This window comes from Budorcas taxicolor, chromosome 1 (genome assembly GCF_023091745.1).
Source record: "Budorcas taxicolor isolate Tak-1 chromosome 1, Takin1.1, whole genome shotgun sequence".
NCBI classification, from domain to species: Eukaryota; Metazoa; Chordata; class Mammalia; order Artiodactyla; family Bovidae; genus Budorcas; species Budorcas taxicolor.
In genome coordinates, this window is record NC_068910.1 from 67436438 (window position 1) to 67457984 (window position 21547).

The 21547-nt window shown below is 45.1% G+C and overlaps 1 protein-coding gene across 1 annotated transcript; it reads left to right on the plus strand.

Annotated features, from left to right (window-relative positions):
* The first annotated feature begins 1036 nt into the window (after nucleotides 1–1036).
* C1H21orf62 (chromosome 1 C21orf62 homolog) lies at nucleotides 1037–20778 on the plus strand. The gene is made up of 2 exons (XM_052649797.1): nucleotides 1037–1164; nucleotides 20063–20778. Exon 2 carries the CDS (start codon nucleotides 20122–20124, stop codon nucleotides 20776–20778), a length of 657 nt encoding a protein of 218 aa, XP_052505757.1. The 5' UTR covers nucleotides 1037–1164; nucleotides 20063–20121.
* Nucleotides 20779–21547: the final 769 nt, after the last annotated feature.

Sequence of the window (21547 nt, forward strand, 5' to 3'; positions counted from 1 at the left end):
GGGACTATATCTTTGTTTTGGTTTTTTTTGTTGTTGAAGTTTGGTTGATTTACAATGTTGTGTTAGTTTCTGGTGTATAGCAAAATGATATACACAGATACGTGTATATATATTCTTTCTCATATTCTTTTCCATTAAAGGTTATTGTAAGATATAGAGTATAGCTCCCTGTGTTACACAGCAGGACCTTGTTGTTCATCTGTTTTACATACAATAGTTTATACCTGCTAATTACAAACTTCTAATTTATTCCTCCCCCTCTCCTTCCCCATGTAGTAACCATAAGTTTGTATGATGCTATTTTGGGGAGGGGGCATGCAGCACGAAGTGTGGAATCTTAGTTCCCCCACCAGGGATCGAACTCACACCCCCATGCATGGGAAGCTCAGAGTCTTAACCAGTGGACCACCAGGGAAGTCCCTGGTAACCATAAGTTTGTTTTCTATGTGTGTGAGTCTGGTCCTGTTCTGTAAATAAGTTCATTTGTATCATATTTTAGTGCTAGCTTTGGCAGCACATATACTAAAATTGCATCATATTTAGATTCCACAGATAAGTGATTTCATATGATCTTTGTTTTTGTCTGACTTACTTCACACAGTGTAATAATCTCTCGTCAGGACTACGTCTTTGGAGCTAAAATGAGTTCATTTTCTCTTTGGAACAACTACACTGGGACAATTTTCATACAAGTTCGGGTTATTTGCCGTAAGTAACAATTCACTGGGCCAAAAAGAGTGGAACAAAGCATGATCATGGTAGTAAAAGCATCAAGGAGTCTTCCACGCTGTACGCTTAATCCATTCAATTTCCTGCTAAAGTAGAATTCCTCACATCACCGTCAGCCCTTCAAGTACAGCATAGAGCAGCAGTCTCCTTTGACTTTTCTGGAAACTTTCCACTTTGGAACTCCCAAAGAGTGGCCAGCAGTGACCAAGACGGGTTCTTTTCTGCTGTGTGGTTCATGAAACTGGAAGGCTGGCAGCGTGCTTCTGGTTGCCATGGAAATGACCAGGGCCACTGGCCTTCTGAAAACGGAAAAGAACAGCAAGTGCAAGAACAGGCATTCCGTCCTTCCTGCCGGCAGATTAAACCAGCTGTCAAGCCTGAGTGAAGGATCAGCCCGGGAGTGAAGGAGACAATCTCTTAGTGGAACTCTGAGATGTAAGTCATTTCTCTGTTCTTTTTTGCAAAGCCTATCAGGCTTAACAGTTTTTAACTGCTTCAGATTTCTGCTGCATGGCAGGAAAGTTCTGTAATGTTTGAAGAGCCACCATCAGCACCACCTTCTTCTGCAGTGTTTGCGTTTCCTGAATATAACGCACACTTATGAGTCACTTTCACCGTGAAACTCTCCTTTAAGCTTCCGGGCATGTGAATTGCTTTCTACTGAGATTCTCTTTCCTTTCAAAGGAAATGTTTTCAGAACATCAAGCAAAGAATGAAGTGGTCTTCTCATTATTCCCTAAATAGATAGACTCACTTAGGTTAATATTATGTAACAGATATCTCCATGGAATCTGGGCTTCTTGTTTCTATTTTTAAGATCTGGCGAAAAGTAAAAAAAAAAAAAAAAGAACAAGAACAAGAAAAATTCCAGCTATATTTCCTGTTGGTCTTTAACGCTAAATAAGAACTCAGTGAAAGAGTTATGTGTTATATCGCTTTTCCTTATTGTGATCACAAGCAAAACTGGGAACTCTCAAAACATTGGTTTTTATTATTTCTTTGCTCTGTTTTTATCTAATAATGTTATATTTATCTAATGGTGTTATACTTACTGTTTATTTACACACTATTCATTAGAAAACATAGGAAGACAAGAAGAAATCAAATTTAGATGAACATCAACATTTAGATAAGTTAACTTTTTAAAAAATTGGTCCCTGTATTCAAAAGTGAAACAAACAAGATAAATACTATAGCAAAAGGCAACAGGCTTACAGGGATGTCTTAGTCAAAACCAGTAATCCTTACGCAGTTCTAGAGATATTTTGTTGTTTCATAAATATGTTTTAGGGGAGTTTCTTAGCAGTACGTGTGTTGGTGCATATTGAGGAAAGGAAATGTTTCCAAAGAACTGGGCATAATATTCATAAAAACCTGTCCTTAAAAACTACCAAAACTATCGGACCTCTTTTGCTTGAAATTTTTTTTGATGAAAGAGTGATCTCCGGGAAGTTTTATTACTTTTATTTTTATACCAAATAATTCAATGTAATACATTATTTAAAATAATGTTTGAAAAGGAAAAAAGACTTCACATCATAATTTTGACAGAAATTGGGCATTTTCTGAAGAGAACAGGTCTGACAAAGCCTCTATGGAAATGAATACTTCTCAACAGCTGGTTTGGATCTCTCAATTTTCTTTTTCACCTCAGTATTTTAATTACTTAACCCTAGTACACTATCTTGGAGAAGGCAATGACACCCCACTCCAGCACTCTTGCCTGGAAAATCCCATGGACGGAGGAGCCTGGTAGGCTGCAGTCCATGCGGTCGCTAAGAATCGGGCACGACTGAGCGACTTCACTTTCACTTTTCACTTTCATGCATTGGAGAAGGAAATGGCAACCCACTCCAGTGTTCTTGCCTGGAGAATCCCAGGGACGGGGGAGCCTGGTGGGCTGCTGTCTATGGGGTCGCACAGAGTCGGACACGACTGAGGCGACTTAACAGCAGCAGCAGTATACTATCTACCTTTAAAATTCAGGGTCCGTGGAATTTCCTGGTGGTTCAGTGGCCCTCTCACTGCCAGGGGCCTGGGTTGAACCCCTGGTTGGGGAACTAAGATCCCACAAGCTGTGTGGTGTGGACAGAAGAAGCAAGTCAGGTGCAGTGGGTCATGTCTCTGTGTCCGTGGTCAGAAGAGACCATCGCCGTTTCCCGTGGCTGTGTGATCAGGGGCCAGATGTGCTGAGCTGGAGCACCAGTGGTCGGACTAGCTAAGGGTATACCCAGTCATTTGGGCTTCCCAGGTGGCACTATTGGTAAAGGACCCACCTGTCAATGCAGGAGATGTAAGAGACATGGGTTTGATCCCTGGGTCAGGGAAGATCTCCTGGAGGAGGACATGGCCACCCATTCGAGTATTCCTCCCTGGAGGATCCCAGGGACAAAGGACCCTGGCGGGCCATGGTCCATAGCGTCGCAGAGAGTCAGACACGACAGAAGCAACTTACCACGCATACAGGCACATCAAGCCATTTACAGGAAAGGCTGGAGGGGTTTGCAACCATTGGCTAATTAACTCTCACAGGAACCTGTGTCAAGTAGAAAGCTGTATATTTTAGTTAAGACTGCCTATTGGCTCATTCTCGAGAAGCCTTTGTCCCATGTTCCCTGACCATGTTAAAAGAAGTAGCATTCAACCAATGTTGTCCTTAAAGATCTAATTTACAAGTGTCTTCTTAAAAAAAAAAAAAACACAAGTGTTCTGATGCTTGTGCAAAATGGAACTCCCTTCTTTCCTTTTGTTTCCCATTCATTTAGCTTGAGGTTTCTATACACACTTGAGGTTAAAGGCCACAGAATCTAGTAATGGAATCCGAGGTACGGGATGTCATGTGAGTAGGAACTCAACTCTAGGATGGGAAATAGGACTGTCATTTCCATCATGACTCCCTAGAGTATATGTGGCTGTCTGGGTTCAAATCTTAGCTGTTTCCTTCTGGCTCTGTGACTGTGACCGTGCTGTGAAACCTCTCTGTGTTTCTGATAATGAAAATAGGGTCATAATATCTACTTTTAAGATTATTGCAAGGATTAAATGATATAAGACATGCAATAATACTTCAAACAGTACCCGGCACCAAAAGACGCACTTATTAAATATTATTATTAATATTAAGGAAGCATGTAGTTCCTAATTTCAGTCGTTTTCAACACACATGTAACTCCCACATTTCTTATTTGAAAGTACGTTGCCTCTTATCAATGACTGTTGTCTATATTTAGCTAGTTTAACCCTGGGATCACAGGGCTGAGGGGCAGTAAAGGTCTGTGTGTGCATGTCAGTCACTCAGTCAAGTCCAACTCTTTGTGACCGCATGGACTGTAGCCCACCAGGCTCCTCTGTCCATGGGATTTTCCAAGCAAGATACTGGGGTGGGTTGCTATTTCCTTCTCCAGGGGATCTTCTCAACCCAGGGATCAAACCCGTGTCTCCTGCGTCCCCTGCACTGGCAGGGAGATTCTCTACCACTGTACCACCCAGGAAGCCCAAAATTTTGTGTAGTAAAATTTTAATGCAATAACGTCTCTTCTTCATCTAGCAGTCTGAACTTTCTTAGGAGTCAAGTAGTGTACATTTGACAAGTTAAGTTTGAGGTGTCTGTTAGATATTCAGGTAGAGCTATCAAGTGAGATGCTGGATACATGAGCGTGAAGTTCAAGGGAGGATTTGGGAGCTGGGTAATGATCAGCATATAGACAATACTGAAATGCAGGGGTCAGCATGCAATCTCCAAGGGAGTGGATATACACCGAGAAGAGAGCCAGTTGCTGAACAAGGGGTATGCAACAGCATCATGGAAGGAGAGAAGGTGCTAGCTCGATACTGAGAAGGAGTGACCACTGAGGTGGTCAGGTGGCAAGGAAACAGGGGCATGCGATGGAAAGGAAGAACGGAAGGGTCTTTGCTCAGGAAGGAGGGAGTGGGCAACCATATCAAATGCTAGTGAGCAGTCAGGCACAACGGGACAAGGAAATTAACCATTGGCTTTGACACACTGGACTTCCCTGGCGGCTCAGATGGTAAAGCGCCTGTCTACAATGCGAGAGACCCGGGTTCAATCCCTGGGTTGGGAAGATCCCCTGGAGAAGGAAATGGAAATCCACTCCAGTATATTGCCTGGAAAATCCCATGGACAGAGGAGCCTGGAAGGCTACAGTCCATGCGGTCGCAAAGAGTCAGACATGACTGAGCGACTTCACTTCACTTCACTCCACTTTGACACATTGGGGAATGGGAGTCACTGGGAACCTGATGACAATCATTCCAGTGGGGCCACCCTAAGGACAGCCTGATTATAGAGTGGCTTAAAAATCTGACATAAGCAAGCACTGACTTTCTGTGTGACTGTAGATTTGCTTATACAAGCTTGGTTTTTCCTTTATGGTTAACTGAGGTAGACCAATAAGAAGTTGGAGGCAGGCAAGAACTGTCATCCGTGAATCTAGTCCACCAAAGATTCATGAAAGATGTGAAGACAGTTTAAGAGATGAGGGTGGTTTCGTGTGTGTGTGTGTGTGTGCACCTACACTCAGCTGTGTCCAACTCTTTGCCACCCCGTGTACTATAGCCCGTCAGACTCTTCTGTCCATGGGATTTCCCAGACAAGAATCCTGGAGTGGGCAGCCATTTCCTTCTCCAGGGGATCTTTCCAACCCAGGGACAGAACCCGTATCTCCTATACCTCCTGCATTGGCAGGCAGATACTTTACCACTGGGCCCCCTGGGAATCCTGATGGTTTCTTAGCAGATGAGAAATAGAAAACACCTCTGACACGGGGCAACATAAGCAGTATGAGGTAGCATCTCACACACACACACGCACACACACACACACACCCCTATGCACACACGTCAGGACTTGTCCTAACAGTTTTCCCAGATGCCTCTTCTTTCCAGTTGTGACTTATTTCCCATTAAAGGACCACTTCTCATTTGCGTCTCTGAAATACCTGGTCTCCCAGGTCAGTAAGGAAGCCAGGATCTTCTCCAAGGCCAGGAGCTCTATAGGAGTCCTTTGTAGTGATGCTTAGTCACCACTTAATGGATGTTCTATTTGACCCAAATTTTGTCGTCCAGTTTATCCACTGGAGCCCTGCTCTTGTCACAAAAACAATCTTCTGTGAGTCATCAATGAGATCAGGAGGCATTCTTTTCACATAAAAGTCTCATTTTAGAATTGTTTTAGACATACAGGGAAATTGTGACGCGAGCACAGAGAGTTCCCATGTACCCAACAACCAGTCTCCCCTTTTATTAGCATCTTACATTGCTATGTATACATTTGTCACCATTAATGAACCAATATTGATGCATTACTATTATTAACTAATATCCATATTTTATTCAGATCTTTTTAGATACCCAATATCCTTTTTCTGTTCCAGGATCTCACATTACCTTTAGTTGTAGACATATAAAAACTCTTAAAAATCTTCCAAGAAAGCAACAAATTTCAAATTGCCTTTGGTTCCAATATTTGTAACTAAAACCACTAAAGGAAAAATTTAACCCTTAACTTTTCTGAAATCTAATCATTGAATGCAGATGAAAGGAAAAAGCTTAAGGCTTACATTTTAAGGAAATAGTTTAAGATACTTTATGGGACTGTAATAATGTACAACTGTTGACTGGAACACCTGAATCCCTTTTTATTGTTCTGGAAGCAGGTAATTAAAATATTAAAGGTCTACCAGCATTTTTTGTTTCTCATCTCCTAGCAAAGGGATTACTCTGGCTTATTTTCCTTGGCAACCTCCCGCTCATATAATACAGGCCCAGTAATTTGAGCAAAGCTCTTCCCATATTAGTTTTCTAAGACTGGATGCTTAAATGTTAGATTGTTGGGAAGTTTGCAGCAGGGTTCTTATAATCTTTCAACCAAAAGCAATCCAGGCGATAGCTTCTGATGCCCACAAATATCTATGAGATCAATATGTACTCAACGCTGATTCTACTCATGTTTCCCTTTAGTCTGTGGAGTGAGGTGGAAGGATAGCCATCTGGGGCTCTGATTTGGGGCTCATGGTCCCCATCTTGGGTGACTGTTTCGTCCTGTGTCTCCATCAGATTCACAGAAATGGTCTAAGGCAACTGCAAACTTAGAGGATGCTCACTGGTCACAAGAGGTTGGGGTTGCCTGTTGGGACTTACGCCAGATGTCATTCGATGGGCTTCAAGGAGATTCAGAGGCAAGACATGGGATACTGAGCTCAAATACACCCACTCTTTGACTAACACACAAAAGTCCATCATGCTTCCTCTCTCATGGCTGGGCCGTGCACTGAAATTCACGCTGAAATGGATTTTGCTCGCTGATTTGATCACGTGCTACACTCCACAATTCTAGGAGGCAAAAGTAAGAGAGGAAGCAAAGGAGGGATACATGCACTCTGACTTAGCTAACGAAGGGATGCGCTTGAATAACACAAGTGTTTATGGAGGGCCCCCGCGTGTCAGGCACCAGGGACTGGGAAACCCAGGTCAGCCAGAAGACCAGGGCTTTGCCACAGCAGAGATCCGACTTACACAACATACCAACAGCCGTGGGTCCAGCACCCAATGGGCAAACTGTGCGTGATATCAACATTCAGTTAAGCTCAGTGCTTTCAAAACATAAAATGCCTGTTTTCAGTTAGCTCTTAATTATCTCAGACTAGAAGCTTTTGAGAACATTAGTTCATTTATACCATTAAACACATTTATCTGAAAGCAGCAATCCAAGTGATACTTGAAGAGGTCCTGGCTTCTCCAACCGTTGGGCACATATAAAGCTAAATTAGCACTAACTGTTCATAATTGATTGGTTTGTGTTCCCACCCTCCTGATATAGGTCCTTGCCTCCTTCCATACCACTATGTCTACACAATAAAGTCTCCTCTAATCATTTCTTGGGATCCCCAGGATTGCCTTACCTGTGTTCCCAAGGGGTCCTTTCATGTGCCTCTGTCACCGTTGGATGTTAACTGTCCCATGCTGCTGCTAAGGGGCTTCCTGTTGATTCACTTCCCAGAGAGCAGAGTTCAGGAGCATCCCAGTGTGTCCTCCAGGAGGGGCCAAATGATGCTGCCTGCCCCTCACTGTGCCAGACCTGGGCTGCCCTCAGTGCAGAAGTGGGGAGAATGCCTCTGTCCCCCACCTCTAAGCCCCACATCTCAGAGCTCTTGAGAGCTGTCTAGGCAACCTCTGCCTACAGCTCCTCTGGACTCAGCCCACAGCTTTAATTAGTCTGGGTTGAAAAGACTGAGCTCTGAAAAATTGATACTTTCAAACTGTGGTGCTGGAGAAGACTCTTGAAAGTCCCTTGGACTGAAAGAAGATCAAACTAGTCAATCCTAAAGGAAATCAACCTTGAATATACATTAGAAGGACTGATACTGAAGCTGAAGCTCCAATACTTTGGCCACCTAACGCGAAGAGCCGACTCATTCAAAAAGATCTTGATGCTGGGAAATATTAAAGGCAAAAGGAGAAGAGGGCAGTAGAAGATGAGATGGTTAGATAGTATCACTGACTCAATGGACATAAATGTGAGCAAACTCAGGGAGACAGTGAAGGACAGAGGACCCTGGCATGCTGCAGTCCATGGGGTCTCGAAGAGTCAGACACAACTTAGCGAATGAACAACACCACAATGAAAAAGCAGACGAGTGCTGACGCTTCCCTCCACCAACCCCTCCTCCAGACCCCCACACATCATCATTATTATGAGCCTGTTCTCCATTCAGATTTTCAATGCAAGCAGTGTGTTAAATGAACCATTACTTTAGAGGTTTGCAGAGGTGGCTTTTGAAATGCTCTAATATCCCAAATATATATATTCCTATTATTACTATTAATTTAATTCTGACATTACAAAAGTCATAGTTTATGAATAGTACTAAAGTACTCTGGTGGAGTGGAGAAGGCGATGGCACCCCACTCCAGTACTCTTGCCTGGAAAATCCCATGGACAGAGGAGCCTAGTAGGCTGCAGTCCATGGGGTCGCGAAGAGTCAGACATGACTGAGCGACTTCCCTTTCACTTTTCACTTACATGCATTGGAGAAGGAAATGGCAACCCACTCCAGTGTTCTTGCCTGGAGAATCCCAGGGACGGGGGAGCCTGGCGGGCTGCCGTCTATGGGGTCACACAGAGTTGGATACGACTGAAGTGACTTAGCAGCACTCTGTTGGAGAAGACTCCTGAGAGTCCGTTGGACTGCAAGGAGATCCAACCAGTCCATTCTAAAGGAGATCAGCCCTGGGTGTGCTTTGGAAGGAATGATGCTAAAGCTGAAACTCCAGTACTTTGGCCACCTCATGGGAAGAGTTGACTCATTGAAAAAGACTCTGATGCTGGGAGGGATTGGGGGCAGGAGGAGAAGGGGACAACAGAGGATGAGATGGCTGGATGGCATCACAGACTCGATGGACATGAGTCTGAGTGAACTCTGGGAGTTGGTGATGGACAGGGAGGCTTGGCGTGCTGCAATTCATGGGGTCCCAAAGAGTCAGACACGACTGAGCGACTGAACTGAACTGAACTGAAAGTACTCTGTGTATTAATATCACAGTTCTTATGATTAGTTGTGATAGTGAATAGCACTAATAGATATATATTAATATTACAACATGATCTTGCTTAACTCTTATTTTAACCCTGTGTGGTTAAACCCTGTGTGGCTTCATTCCCATGCTATTTTAAGAGAAATGATTAAGAAAAGACTCTTTAGATCCAAAATATCCAGTGAGTTTAATAATCACGAAAATAGTTTAAATTGCATCTCCCGAAGACCTGAATTGCACGCTTGAAGCTGATTCTGCCTGAATTCCAACTTAGGGAAACACAAACTTGTACTTTTTCTTTCTCTGGATGAGGAAAGCCATCAGATGACAGCAAATAGTTGAGGTCCTACTGTATAACTCTAAAGAGAAACCGGTCGCCTCAGAGTCACAGTGAGCCCACTTTCCTGGCCCTCATGATGAGCTTTGTAAACCTCCATGGAAGGAAAGTGATTTTCGTCAACAGGCACAGGGTGGTGACTTCAGGATCACCTAGGAAGGCGTGTGAAAACCGAGCGGCTCGTCTCACGGACGGGGTGTATGCCACGGTGGAATGTGAAGAAGAAAGAAACAGCAACACTCATCCCAGTAAGAAAACACTGGGGAGAAACCCAGATTACCTTCAACATTGTAAGCGTTGAGATATTAAACACTAAGCGTATCATTCCTCTTTCTGATATCAGCTTACATAGTGTTTATATAGTGTTTATCTCTAACCTGCTTCCTGCAGTGCACTTGTGGACCAGAGTCAAAGAAAAGGAAAATGCTGAAAATCCTTTCTTTTTTTTTTTTTTTTTTTCAAAAAAATCCTTCTCAAGGTTCTTCACCTAAAGCCTTCATCCAGCATCTCGGTGAGAATCTCACCCATATAACAGAGAGTAGCCAATATTTCCCCTCTGGCCTCCATGGGCAGAGTGGTATCACAGCCACGAACAAGCGGGAAGTGGGCCTGAGATCAGATGGCCACTGGGTTCTAGACAAGAGTCTCACCCCACACTTCTCCCATGCTTCTATCTATTCTTTGCTCTCCCTCTAACAAGGAGCAAGGTAGGGATAAGGCTTAAAGTGCAATCGCCTTGGGCAAGAATGTGTTTATTTAAATCTATATCAATGCCTACCTGGAGTGCTGCAGTCCATGGGGTTGCAAACAGTCGGACACAGCTTAGGGACTGAACAACAACAAAAATCATTTTCGACCCTTATATGAGAGTCGGTTTTTAGCACCGGGCACCTGAGTTTGAGTAGACTCCGGGAGTTGGTGATGGATAGGGAGGCCTGGCGTACTGCAGTCCATGGGATCGCAAAGAGTCGGATACGACTGAAAGACTGAACTGAACCTGGAAAGAGTGGATGGAAACGAATTAAGATGAAGGTACAGCAAGGGAACATCAGGGCGACCTCCTCCCCACCACCTCAGTTCCACCCTCTTGGTTCTCTCTACCCCCTCAAAGACTCCAGATATTGAAATAAATTTATCTGGAGAGCCTGGAGTTAGAAGGAGTCAGCAAATGGAGAAAGATAAACCATCAGAGAAAATGCAAGTGAAAAGTGTTTTTTCACTTAGAACTCTTTGTCGCCTGGTCTCTGCTCTTGTAATTCAGACTCCACCTGGCACCTCCATGAGCTTCCATAAGCACAGATCTACCCAGGTCGCCCCTGATTACAAACCCTCAGCTCCTCACTTTTGTTGCTTGCAGGGACCTCCAAAGAGGGTGTGTATATACACAAGCCAGTGAGGTGGAAGTGTTAATCACTCAATCATATCTGACTCTTCGTGACCCCGTGGACTGTAGCCCACTAGTGGGCTCTATCTGTGGAATTCTCCAGGCAAGAATACCCACTCCAAGGAGTGGGTAGTAATGTCGTTCTCCAGGGGATCTTCCTGACTCAGGGATCAAACTCAGGTCTCCTGCATTGCAGGCAGATTCTTTACTGGCTGGGCCACCAGGGAAGCCATTTTCATGATTCATCTCAAACATTTTAAAATCCATTCTTTTTGTGTATTGTTTACAATGTAAATAATGTAAGTGTGGTATTTCTAAAACCTTTATAAATTAAAAATTATATCTGTTGGAAAGGGTTCTTATTTAAGGAGTGAAGATCAGAAGAGTTTGGAGACCAGACCCCTTAGCTTGGTTGGCACAGTCCCAGCCTCGTTCCTAGCCTCGTGACCCAAAGACACACTAAGTACTCTAGACTGAGATTTTGCTGAAATTGCTTTTCTGTCTTCAGCATCTCAGCTTTCCTTATCCCAGCCTCTCTCTTCTCAGTCCAGACAGCACGTTCTTTGGGAGTCTTTCGCATTCCTGCCCAACACTCCAGCTGTGTCTTTAATTAGCACCCACCAGTCACTTCACTTTACAGTTAGTTCCCCAGCTGTTTGTTCCCATAGAGCATGCAATGTCCCTTGGGCAACCTGTCAGGCTTCTGTGATAAGTGAGGCCATCTTTCCACTGTCTGTGTCAGCAAGCAGTGGGCACCCTTTTGATAAAATAATCCAGAGTGTGGGTACATCTCTCCCTTTATGGGACACACCCAAGATTCCAAATTGTCTCCTTTTCTGGAATTTTTATCATTTTCACCACCTCCAAATATTAGAGGAGTTTTGCAGGGACACCCTCTAGGGATGGCATTTGGGGGAGACATCCTTGCCTAGCTCCTCAAGTTCTGCATCCAAGTGGTTTTTTTTTTTTGGACATCCAGACACTGGATTTCTTCTGCCTTTCTACCCCGTGCTGCCATTCAGATTTATATTTCAGACCGTCTGCTTCTTACTGGAGCATCTCATCAGTGTCTGGTTCTCTTACTTCTCTAGTTTCTTCCATTGAGTCTTTTCCTTAAATTGCCTTTCCGCTTAAAAAAAAAAATCACTCCTAATTTCAAATTAAACTTACTTCTGAATTAAAATTTGAGATCTCTCTTCAGTTTTAATTGCTGCAGGGATTTGGAGAACGTTACTCTATATTCCCACAGTCGTTTTTCTTGTCTTCTGTGTTAAGACTATAGAATTCAAAACATCATTATTCATGACATTTCAAATCTGTTTTCAGGAAAATGGTCCAAATGCTATCCTCCCACTGACACACTATCTCCTTACTAGTAATATCTTCTTATAAACAAAACTAGTCCAGTTTGAAACGTTCCCTTTGGAGCCAAGTATAAACATTATCTAAATTTTGGGTGTAATCCTAGATTGGGAAGGAATCTGTGTGGAATTTGTTTTGAAGTTGTCTGATGTCTGTATCTGCTCAATTCAGGAGTCTTTGCTTTTGTGCAGCTAGCTGTTCACATTAATTGCACTCAGGATTTTCCAACTGCAATATAAAAACGATATTTGCACTAAGTCTGAATAGGACCTCTGGTTTCTGGACATGTTCAGTGATTCTATGATCAAAGAGTCAATGATCATACATGGCTTTCAGCCTCTTGCCTGAAAGGCTTAGGAGGATTGACACCACTTGAGCTTTTGCCGTGGTTGCATAAAGTCATTCTTTGTGTCTTACAACCTAGGTGTGGTCAGTAACTTTTAGTGCCCACCAATACCCATGCTCTCCTCTTCCTTCCTGGCACACTGCTGGGCATCATTTCCAAGCTGCTTGCAGTCAGGTGGCTCAGTTCTGGCCCATGAAATGCGGGCAGAAAATGCTGTGGAGGGCCTGAGGGCTCTAGAAGTTAGCATTAAAAAAAAATGAAGCCTGAGTCCCTGAATGGCTGCGTGGAGCCGAGTAAATCCACCTTATGCTTTTAACGGCATTAGACTGTAGTGTAAGGAAGCAATTAAACCTTATCCTGGTTTCACTACGCATTTGTTCATTTGTGGGCAGATTCTAGCATGGCATAAAAAGATGGGCACAGATAGATCCCATGCCCCCTGCCCCTTCCTATGTCCCTGCCCCTAGGGTTGTGGAGGGGGTTCATATTAGGTCACAGCAGGCAAATCTCAGTGATGGAGTGAACACAGGAAAGGCTGGGACACTGAGAAAATGATGTGTCAGAGCAAGTCAGAGGATTCCAGCCCCACAGGACCCTCACTGGCCTTTCCTACTGCTGCTCTGGTTTCCTACTGCTGTCTAGTCACAGCTATGGTTTCTCCAGTAGTCGTATAGGGATGTGAGGGTGGACCATAAGGAAAGCTGAACACCCAAGAATTGATGCTTTTGAACTATGGTGTGGAGAAGACTCTTGACAGTCCTTTGGACTGCAAGGAGATCCAGCCAGTCCATCCTAAAGGAAATCAGTCCTGACTATTCTTTAGAAGGACTGATGCTGAAGTTCCAATACTTTGGCCACCTGATGCAAAGAACTGACTCATTGGAAAAGACCCTGATGCTGGGAAAGATTGAAGGCGGGAGGAGAAGGGGACGACAGAGGATGAGATGGTTGGATGGCATGACCGACTAGATGGACATGAGTTTGAGCAAGCTCTGGGAGATGGTGAAGGACAGGGAAGGCTGTTGTGCTGCAGTCCATGGGGTCACAAAGAGTCGGACATGACTGAGCAGCTGAACTGAACTGAACTGAACTGAACTGACTGCTACTCCTGCCATCTTCATAAACTGTCCATCTCTCTATCCTACTTTTTGATTATAAAAATTCTGATCACCCTATGATAATTACATAGATAATGTTCCTTTTATCTTTCCCATTCAAGAAATATTCCTCTAATCGGATATTACCTCCCCTGTGAACTAAGCCGCTCCCAGGGAGTCCTAGTGCAGACTGAATATCCCGTACAAGTTGTGGTTATGATTATCATCATGTGACACTGTGACTATTGGTTCAGTGTGTCCTTGACTAGAGTGTCACTCCTTGGCAGAGCTCCTATTGGCTTTATTTTCTCCACTTCTAGCACAGTCCAGGCACAAAGCAAGTGCTCAACAAATGTTTACTGGGTGAATGAAAAAAGCCTAGTTTATCAAATGTCAGTGCACCAAGACTCCTTCAACTGCTCAGTATAGAATCCCAATTCAGACTGGCTTGAATAGGGGAAAAGTGTGGTTCACATCTTTTTCAAAAAATCAGGAAAGAATGTCACTACGCCATGTGCCACAACTGCTGCGTCACTGCCCTGGAGCCCTTGAGCTGCAACTACTGAGTCCACGCACCTGGAGCCTGCGCTCCTCAACGAGAGAAGCCTTTGGAACGAGAAGCCCGTGTGCCACAGCTAGACAGCAGACCCGCCCTCTGCAACCAGAGAAAGCCACTGTGCAGCAATGAAGACCTAGCGCAACCAAAAATAAAATAAATCATTTTCTTTTAAAAAAGAAAGAATGTCGGGCATAGCTTGATCTGGGTGCTGAAAAACAAAAAAGATTGTTAGGAATATCTTTCCACTTCTTATCTCTGTTTTTCTCTGGGTTGGCTTCACTCTCAAGCTCACCCCTTCTGGACACTTGGCACTTGCCAACGGATCCATGGTTCCCTTCTACAAGTTCAGCAGCCTCCAGAGAAAACCATCCTTCCCACGGCGCCACCTCAACTATGGGTACAGGCAGATCAAGCGGCTGGGGTAGGGACCTGTCTGCAGGTCCAGTGGCTGAGACTCTGCACTTCCGATGCAGGGGGACCAGGTTCGATTCCTGGTCAGGGAACTAGATCCCACAGGCAGCAACTAAGAGCTGGCACAGCCAAATAAATAAATATTAAAGGGGGGTGGGGTGGTGTGGGGCAATGAGACACACTTGCACCCATTCTGCTTACGCCAGTCTGGAATTTACCTCCAAATGAATAGTGGGAAAGAGTCTGCCTGCAATGCCAGAGACAAGGGTTCGATCCCTGGGTTGGGAAGATCCCCTGGAGAAGGAAATGGCAACCCACCCCAGTATTCTTGCCTGGAGAATCCCAAGGACAAAGGAGCCTGGCGGGCCACAGTCCATGGGGTCACAAACAGTCGGACAAGACTGAGCAACTGAGCACGCCCGAATACATATTAATACGTCATGAAAGTCGGGTGCTCACAATCCACAGTCAAGAAACCTAAAGAAAAAAACTCACTGTAAGACTGAAGGAGAACAATGTCCACATAGCATCTTTGAGGAAACCATGTAAACCTGTTACCAGGGACACTTGGCCCACTCTGTGCCCCTTCACGAGGCCCCATGCATCTGGCCTCCTTGGTCTGGCCTTCAGTCTCCCTGACATCCAGGAGGCAGGGCTCCCGCTGAGGTCCGGCCAGGTCTTTGACTGCTGGGAAGTTGCTCACAAATCCCTTTGGGGATCTCCAGCCTAACTTGTTCCGGGAAATTCATGTTCTTTTCCTGTCTTCAGTTCAGTTCAGTCACTCAGTCGTGTCTGACTCTGCAACCCCACGGACTGCAGCACGCCAGGCCTCCCTATCCATCACCAACTCTTGGAGTTCACCCAAACCATGTCCATTGAGTCAGTGATGCCACCCAGCCATCTCATCCTCTGTCGTCCCCTTCTCCTCCTGCCCTCAATCCCTCCCAGCATCAGGGACTTTTCAAATGAGTCAGTTCTTCGCATCAGGTGGCCGAAGTGTCTTACCCCTGTCTTTTTCCACCTGTGCCTCTGATCAGTATCAACACTTAAGAGAATGATATCAATACTTTGTTGCCAGGTTTCAGCTGATGGATAGATGCCCCTCCCTTCCTTTCTCTCCAAGGCTGGGAACAAAGCAGGCCAATGGTACTGGCGTCAGCATTCCTAGTCCAGGGATGACGAGGTTTCTGGGACATGAAGTCCTAGAAACCTTCAGTGGAATCTGGGACAAATAATCATCTAAAATTGTCTTGTAATTAATAAATTATGCACTGTTCCTTACTAAATGGGGTACTTACCATCACATTGCAACACAATTTAAAACCGTTAAGCCTCTCGTTCAGGGAGAATTACGGCTCTACACATTTCTCAAACTCTTTCTTTTGCTACAGAATCAACTAATGAATAAATCCTTTAAGAAAACCCTGTGAAATATAGATACTACTAAAGGATGTAAACAGGCAGAAAGCAGGTCTAAGAACTTGCAGTAAAACACACTCCGATATGGATGCTGGGTACGGCGCGTGCAAACAAGAGGAGTCTGACTATCCACTAAGCTAAAGGGGCAGAAGGGCCACAGTTGACAAGAATATGTTGAATCTGTGTATTAGACGTATTACTCAGCCATAGAAAAGAATGAAATGATGCCATTTGCAGCAACGTGGATGGACCTAGAGACTGGTGTGGGGCTTCCCTGGTAGCTCAGCTGGTAAAGAATCCGCCTGCAGTTCAGGAGACCCTGGTTTGATTCCTCGGTTAGGAAGATCTGCAGGAGAAGGGCTAGGCTACCCACTCCAGTATGCTTGGGCGTCCCTGGTAGCTAAGCGGTAAAGAATCCGCCTGCCATGCGGGAGACCTGGGTTGTGACGATTCCCTGGAGAAGGGAAGGACTACCCATTCCAGTATTCTGGCCTGGAGAATTCCATGGACTATAGTCCATGGGGTAGCAAAGAGTCGGACACGACTGAGTGACTTTCACTTTCAGAGACTGGTGTACTGAGTGAAGTGAGTTAGAGAAAGACAAATATATGATATCACTTATATGTGGAATCTGAAAAAAAAGGTATAAATGAACCCATTTACAAAGCAGAAATAGAGTCACAGATGTACAAAACAACCTTATGATTACTAAGGGGTAAGGGAGGGAGGGATAATTTGGGATATTGGGATTGACATTTATACCGTATTATATATAAAACATATAGTTAATAAGGACCTACTGTAGAGTACAGAGAACCCTTCTCAATACTCTGTAACGACCTATATGGGAATAGAATCTAAAAAAGGAGTGGATATACGTATGTGCATAACTGAATTACTTTTTTGTACAGCATAAACTAACCCAACATTGTAAATCAACTAAACTCCAGTAAAAAAATTTTTTTCCAGTAAAAATTAATTAAAAAAAATTTTTTTAATCCATTGTGAGAAAGGAGAAAACCACTACTTATACTTTTTTTTTTCCAGCATTATTCACAACTTTATTCACAAACACGGTACTTATACTTTTAAAAAAGGTAAAACTCAAACTCTGTGGCAACTTCAAAATAAACATAAAGCACTATCAAACGTCTTATCCAGTTTCTTGAATGGACTCTTAGCTTGCCTCTCTGCTATGATCCTATGTGTGTATCTTCAGGAGTTCAGTTCAGTTCAGTTCAGTTGCTCAGCCATGTCCGACTCTTTGCGACCCCATGAACTGCAGCACGCCAGGCCTCCCTGTCCATCACCAACTCCCGGAGTTCACCCAAACCCACATCTATTGAGTCGGTGATGCCATCCAACCATCTCATCCTCTGTCGTCCCCTTCTCCTCCTGCCCCCAATCTTTCCCAGCATCAGGGTCTTTTCAAATGAGTCAGCTCTTCGCATCAGGTGGCCAAAGTATTGAAGTTTCAGCTTCAACATCAGTCCTTCCAATGAACACCCAGGACTGATCTTTAGGATGGACTGGTTGGATCTCATGCTGTCCAAGGGACTCTCAAGAGTCTTCTCCAACTCCACAGTTCAAAAGCATCCATTCTTTTGCACTCAGCTTTCTTTATAGTCCAACTCTCACATCCATACATGACCACTGGAAAAACCATAGCTTTGACTAGATGGACCTTTGTTGGCAAAGTAATGTCTCTGCTTTTTAATATGCTGTCTACTAGCTTCCCTGGTAGCTCAGTCGATCCCCAGGTAGGGAAGATCCTGTGGACAAGGAAATGGCAACCCACGCCGATACTCTTGCCTGGAAAACTCCATGGATGGAGAAGCCTGGTAGGCTACAGTCCATGGGATTGCCAAGAGTTGGACACGACTGAGCAACTTCACTGACTGACTGACTAGGTTGGTCATAACTTTCCTTCCAAGGACTGACTTCCTCAGTTCAGCCTTCTTTACCTTCCTCTTTTGCATAGGCGCCCTCGGGGCAGGATCCAGGTTTTGTTTCTCTCTGTATCTTCAGTCTCGTAGCCTCTGGTCCTCACACGCAGGCCTGGCCCACCTTGGGCACTGGAAGCAGAATCAAGTCCCATGGAGCTCTTTGCTCATTTTCTCATTCTGCGCTGCATCCCCAGGGCTAGCAAAGTGCCTGCCACCTAGGAAACGCCCCTTGAGCAGCTGTTGGATGAATGGACGGATGACATTGTGACTGCTGTGAACCAATGTCTCACCTGTTCAGGTGTACTTGGCTGAGACGATTCGTTATCTCCTTACCCTCACTCCAGCTCCTGCTGATGGCCTTGTGCTGCCCGTCTACCCGCCCTAGGATTCTTAGCTCTGTCCCCTTTGGGTTTCGCGCTGACCTGCGCTGCCCTCTTGTAGCCTCATCTTGCTCCCTAAAGGGTGCGGGTCAGCCTAGCTCCTTTCCCGCCGTCATCATCTTCTCTGGACACATGTTTATCCCCCGGGCACTGACTTTCCATCGGTGTCTCCTTAGCACTCCTCCTGCGGGGGCCGTCACCAGATCCTGTTCAGAGGTCTCATTCCCAGCATCTTGCTGTGCCCACCGCCATATGGATAGATACCCTGGATTATATTGCTTTCTCTCTTTGGTCATCAGCTAAGTCAGCGGAAATTTACTTATTTCTGAAAAACTGAAATCTGGTGTTCTGTTTCACAAGGTGTGTCATTTCATTCACACCATAAAAGAAGACCACACACACATCAATTAAACGCCAGACACCCATAGGGCATTTTCACCCAAATTGGACATCAGGGCTGCTCTTTCAATTCAGCATGCATTCCTACCTAATTTGATCTCTTATCGGTGTTTACATAATGTTTCACATTTTGGAGAAATCAGTTCATAGGACTTCCCTAGGGGTCCAGTGGTTAGGAATCACCTGCGAATGCATGCGGCGCGGGTTCGATCCCTGATCTGGGAAGATCCCGCATGCCACTGAGCAACCAAACCCACGTGCCACAACTACTGAGCCTGCAAACTCGAGCCTGTGCTTGGCAACAAGTGAAGCCACGGCAACTCGAAGCCTGAGCGCTGGAAGGAGGAGTGTCCGCTGCTACCCACAACTGGAGAGAGCCCATGAGGCAGCAAAGACCCCGTGCAACCAACTGAAAAATAAAAAAAAAATTAGATCAATTGATACGGTTTGTTTGGGGGAAAGGAGTTGGTAAATCAAGATCCCTGCGGTGAATTGCTGTGCAGTGGGTCTTTTCCTTGTCTAGTGACACAGTTAATGTGGACTACAATCCTGGTCTCGGAGACCAGGAAAATATGAACGGTAGTATAAACAGAGTGATAAGAGGGAGGGGAGCATGTTTGTCTAGTTAGACATTGAGGTTTACCATTAACTGTTTCATCATCGGTATGCATGCTGCGTTAACAGATAGCACGTGGGTAGCTGATTCCAACAAGAAACCGCTTGTCTCCTGAATTCCAGGAAGTCAGATATTGAGGGGGAGGAGGGAATGTGCGTGCTTAAGTGGGCAAGACAGACAGTACCCTCCAATCACTCCAATTCTCCATCCGCAGGCAGTAGGTCTCCTCCCCCAGCATCTACTCTTTGCTTGCTTGTTGGCGTGTTCGTCTCACCACCAGAAGACACCACCGGGAGTTTTCCAGCTCACTTTTTCAGATTTTAGGGGCCTGGTTGCTGCCCTCCCCGCACCCCCACCCCAGGCTCTTAGAAAAGAGTATGCCCTACACTTGGGCTCCTAGCATCGCCTGCCTTTGCTGAAACTGCAAGTGAGAAAGTTTACGACATGTTATTTCGGGGGTTCCTTTTTTCCCAGAAGTTGCTCGTTTCTCAGTAGAAACGATAACAAAACTTCTTTTCTTTCAGGTGAGTTTCAGTGAATCGGCTCATGAAGGGGAACCTGGCTGGCCTGCGCTGAGACGAGAATGGCAGCTCCTTCTGGGCACAGCTTCTTTCTGATCGGGGCGCTGGGCGTCTTTGCACTCAACTGCTTCACCAGGGCTCAGAGGAACGGCACGCTCATCTTCACCAAGGAAAACACCATTCGGAAGTGCAGCTGCTCAGCAGACATCCGAGACTGTGACTACAGTTTGGCCAACCTGATGTGCAGCTGTAAAACCGTGCTGCCTCTTGCCGTTGAGCAAACGAGCTATAGTGACCGTCTGACCATCTGGTTCACAGACACGTCTGCGCTGGGGCTCCTGCTGAACTTCACGCTTGTCCGGGACCTGAAGCTTTCCCTATGCAGTACCAACACTCTCCCCACTGAATACCTGGCTATTTGCGGTCTGAAGAGGCTTCGGGTCAGCACGGAGGCCAAGCATCCCTCCCCTGAACAGAGTTTACTCATCCACGACGGTGGGGAGAGTGAATCCAGAGAGAAGCCCACATTCCAGCGAGGCTGGCAAACATGTATGTATCTCTCCTTCTTAGATATGGCACTCTTCAACAGGGAGTCCGCCTTAAAATCATACAGTGTTGCGAACTCTGCCAGCATGGCCAACAACTTCCCCTGCTTTTCCCACCTTAAAACCTTCCCAGTTCTAAACAACAAAAGCTACGTCGTCACCTTCATTTACTAACATCGTAGCTGTGCCCGGTCCTCCGGGGACTTCGGCATCTGCTGGATGATCTCAACAAGGGATCTGTGAACAAGGTCATGGGTATTCCTAGCCTCAACTTCACTCCCCTCCAGCCTCCTTTCACACAGAGCCAGCCCTCTGCTCCACCCATGCCTGGTGCTGGGAAAACAAAAATAATCAAAAAACCTACTAGAGGCTAGGTTTTTGCTACTAAAGGAGGGTAGGGAAATGTCAGATCAGTGCACCCCAAAGACTGCTTAGTGGAGCTCAGCAGAGGGGATGAACCCTAAAGAAAGGCGTCTTCCAGGATTTCCCTGGATACTATAGATAGTACCCATTTTTAAAAATTAAACCAATTTTTTAAAATGGCAATTATGGTGATGTGGGGGTTGACACTTGCCTTCTAATGCAGGGGATGCCAGTTCGATCCCTGGTCAGGGAACTAAGATCCCACATGCCTCATGGCCAAAAAAACAAAATATGAAACAGAAGCAATGTGTAACAAATTCAATAAAGACTTTCAAAAAATGAAAGAGAACGGAAAGTGTTAGTCGCTCATTCTTGTCTCACTTTCCACAACCAGTGGACTGTAGCCCACCAGGCTTCTCTAGCCATGGACTTCTCTAGGCAAGAACACGGGAATATGTAGCCATTTCTTTCTCCAGGGGATCTTCTCGACCCAGGGATCACACTTGGGTCTCCTGGCAGATTCTTTACCATCTGCCATCTGAGCCACCAAGGAAGCCCTTAAAAAAAAAAAAAAAAAAGT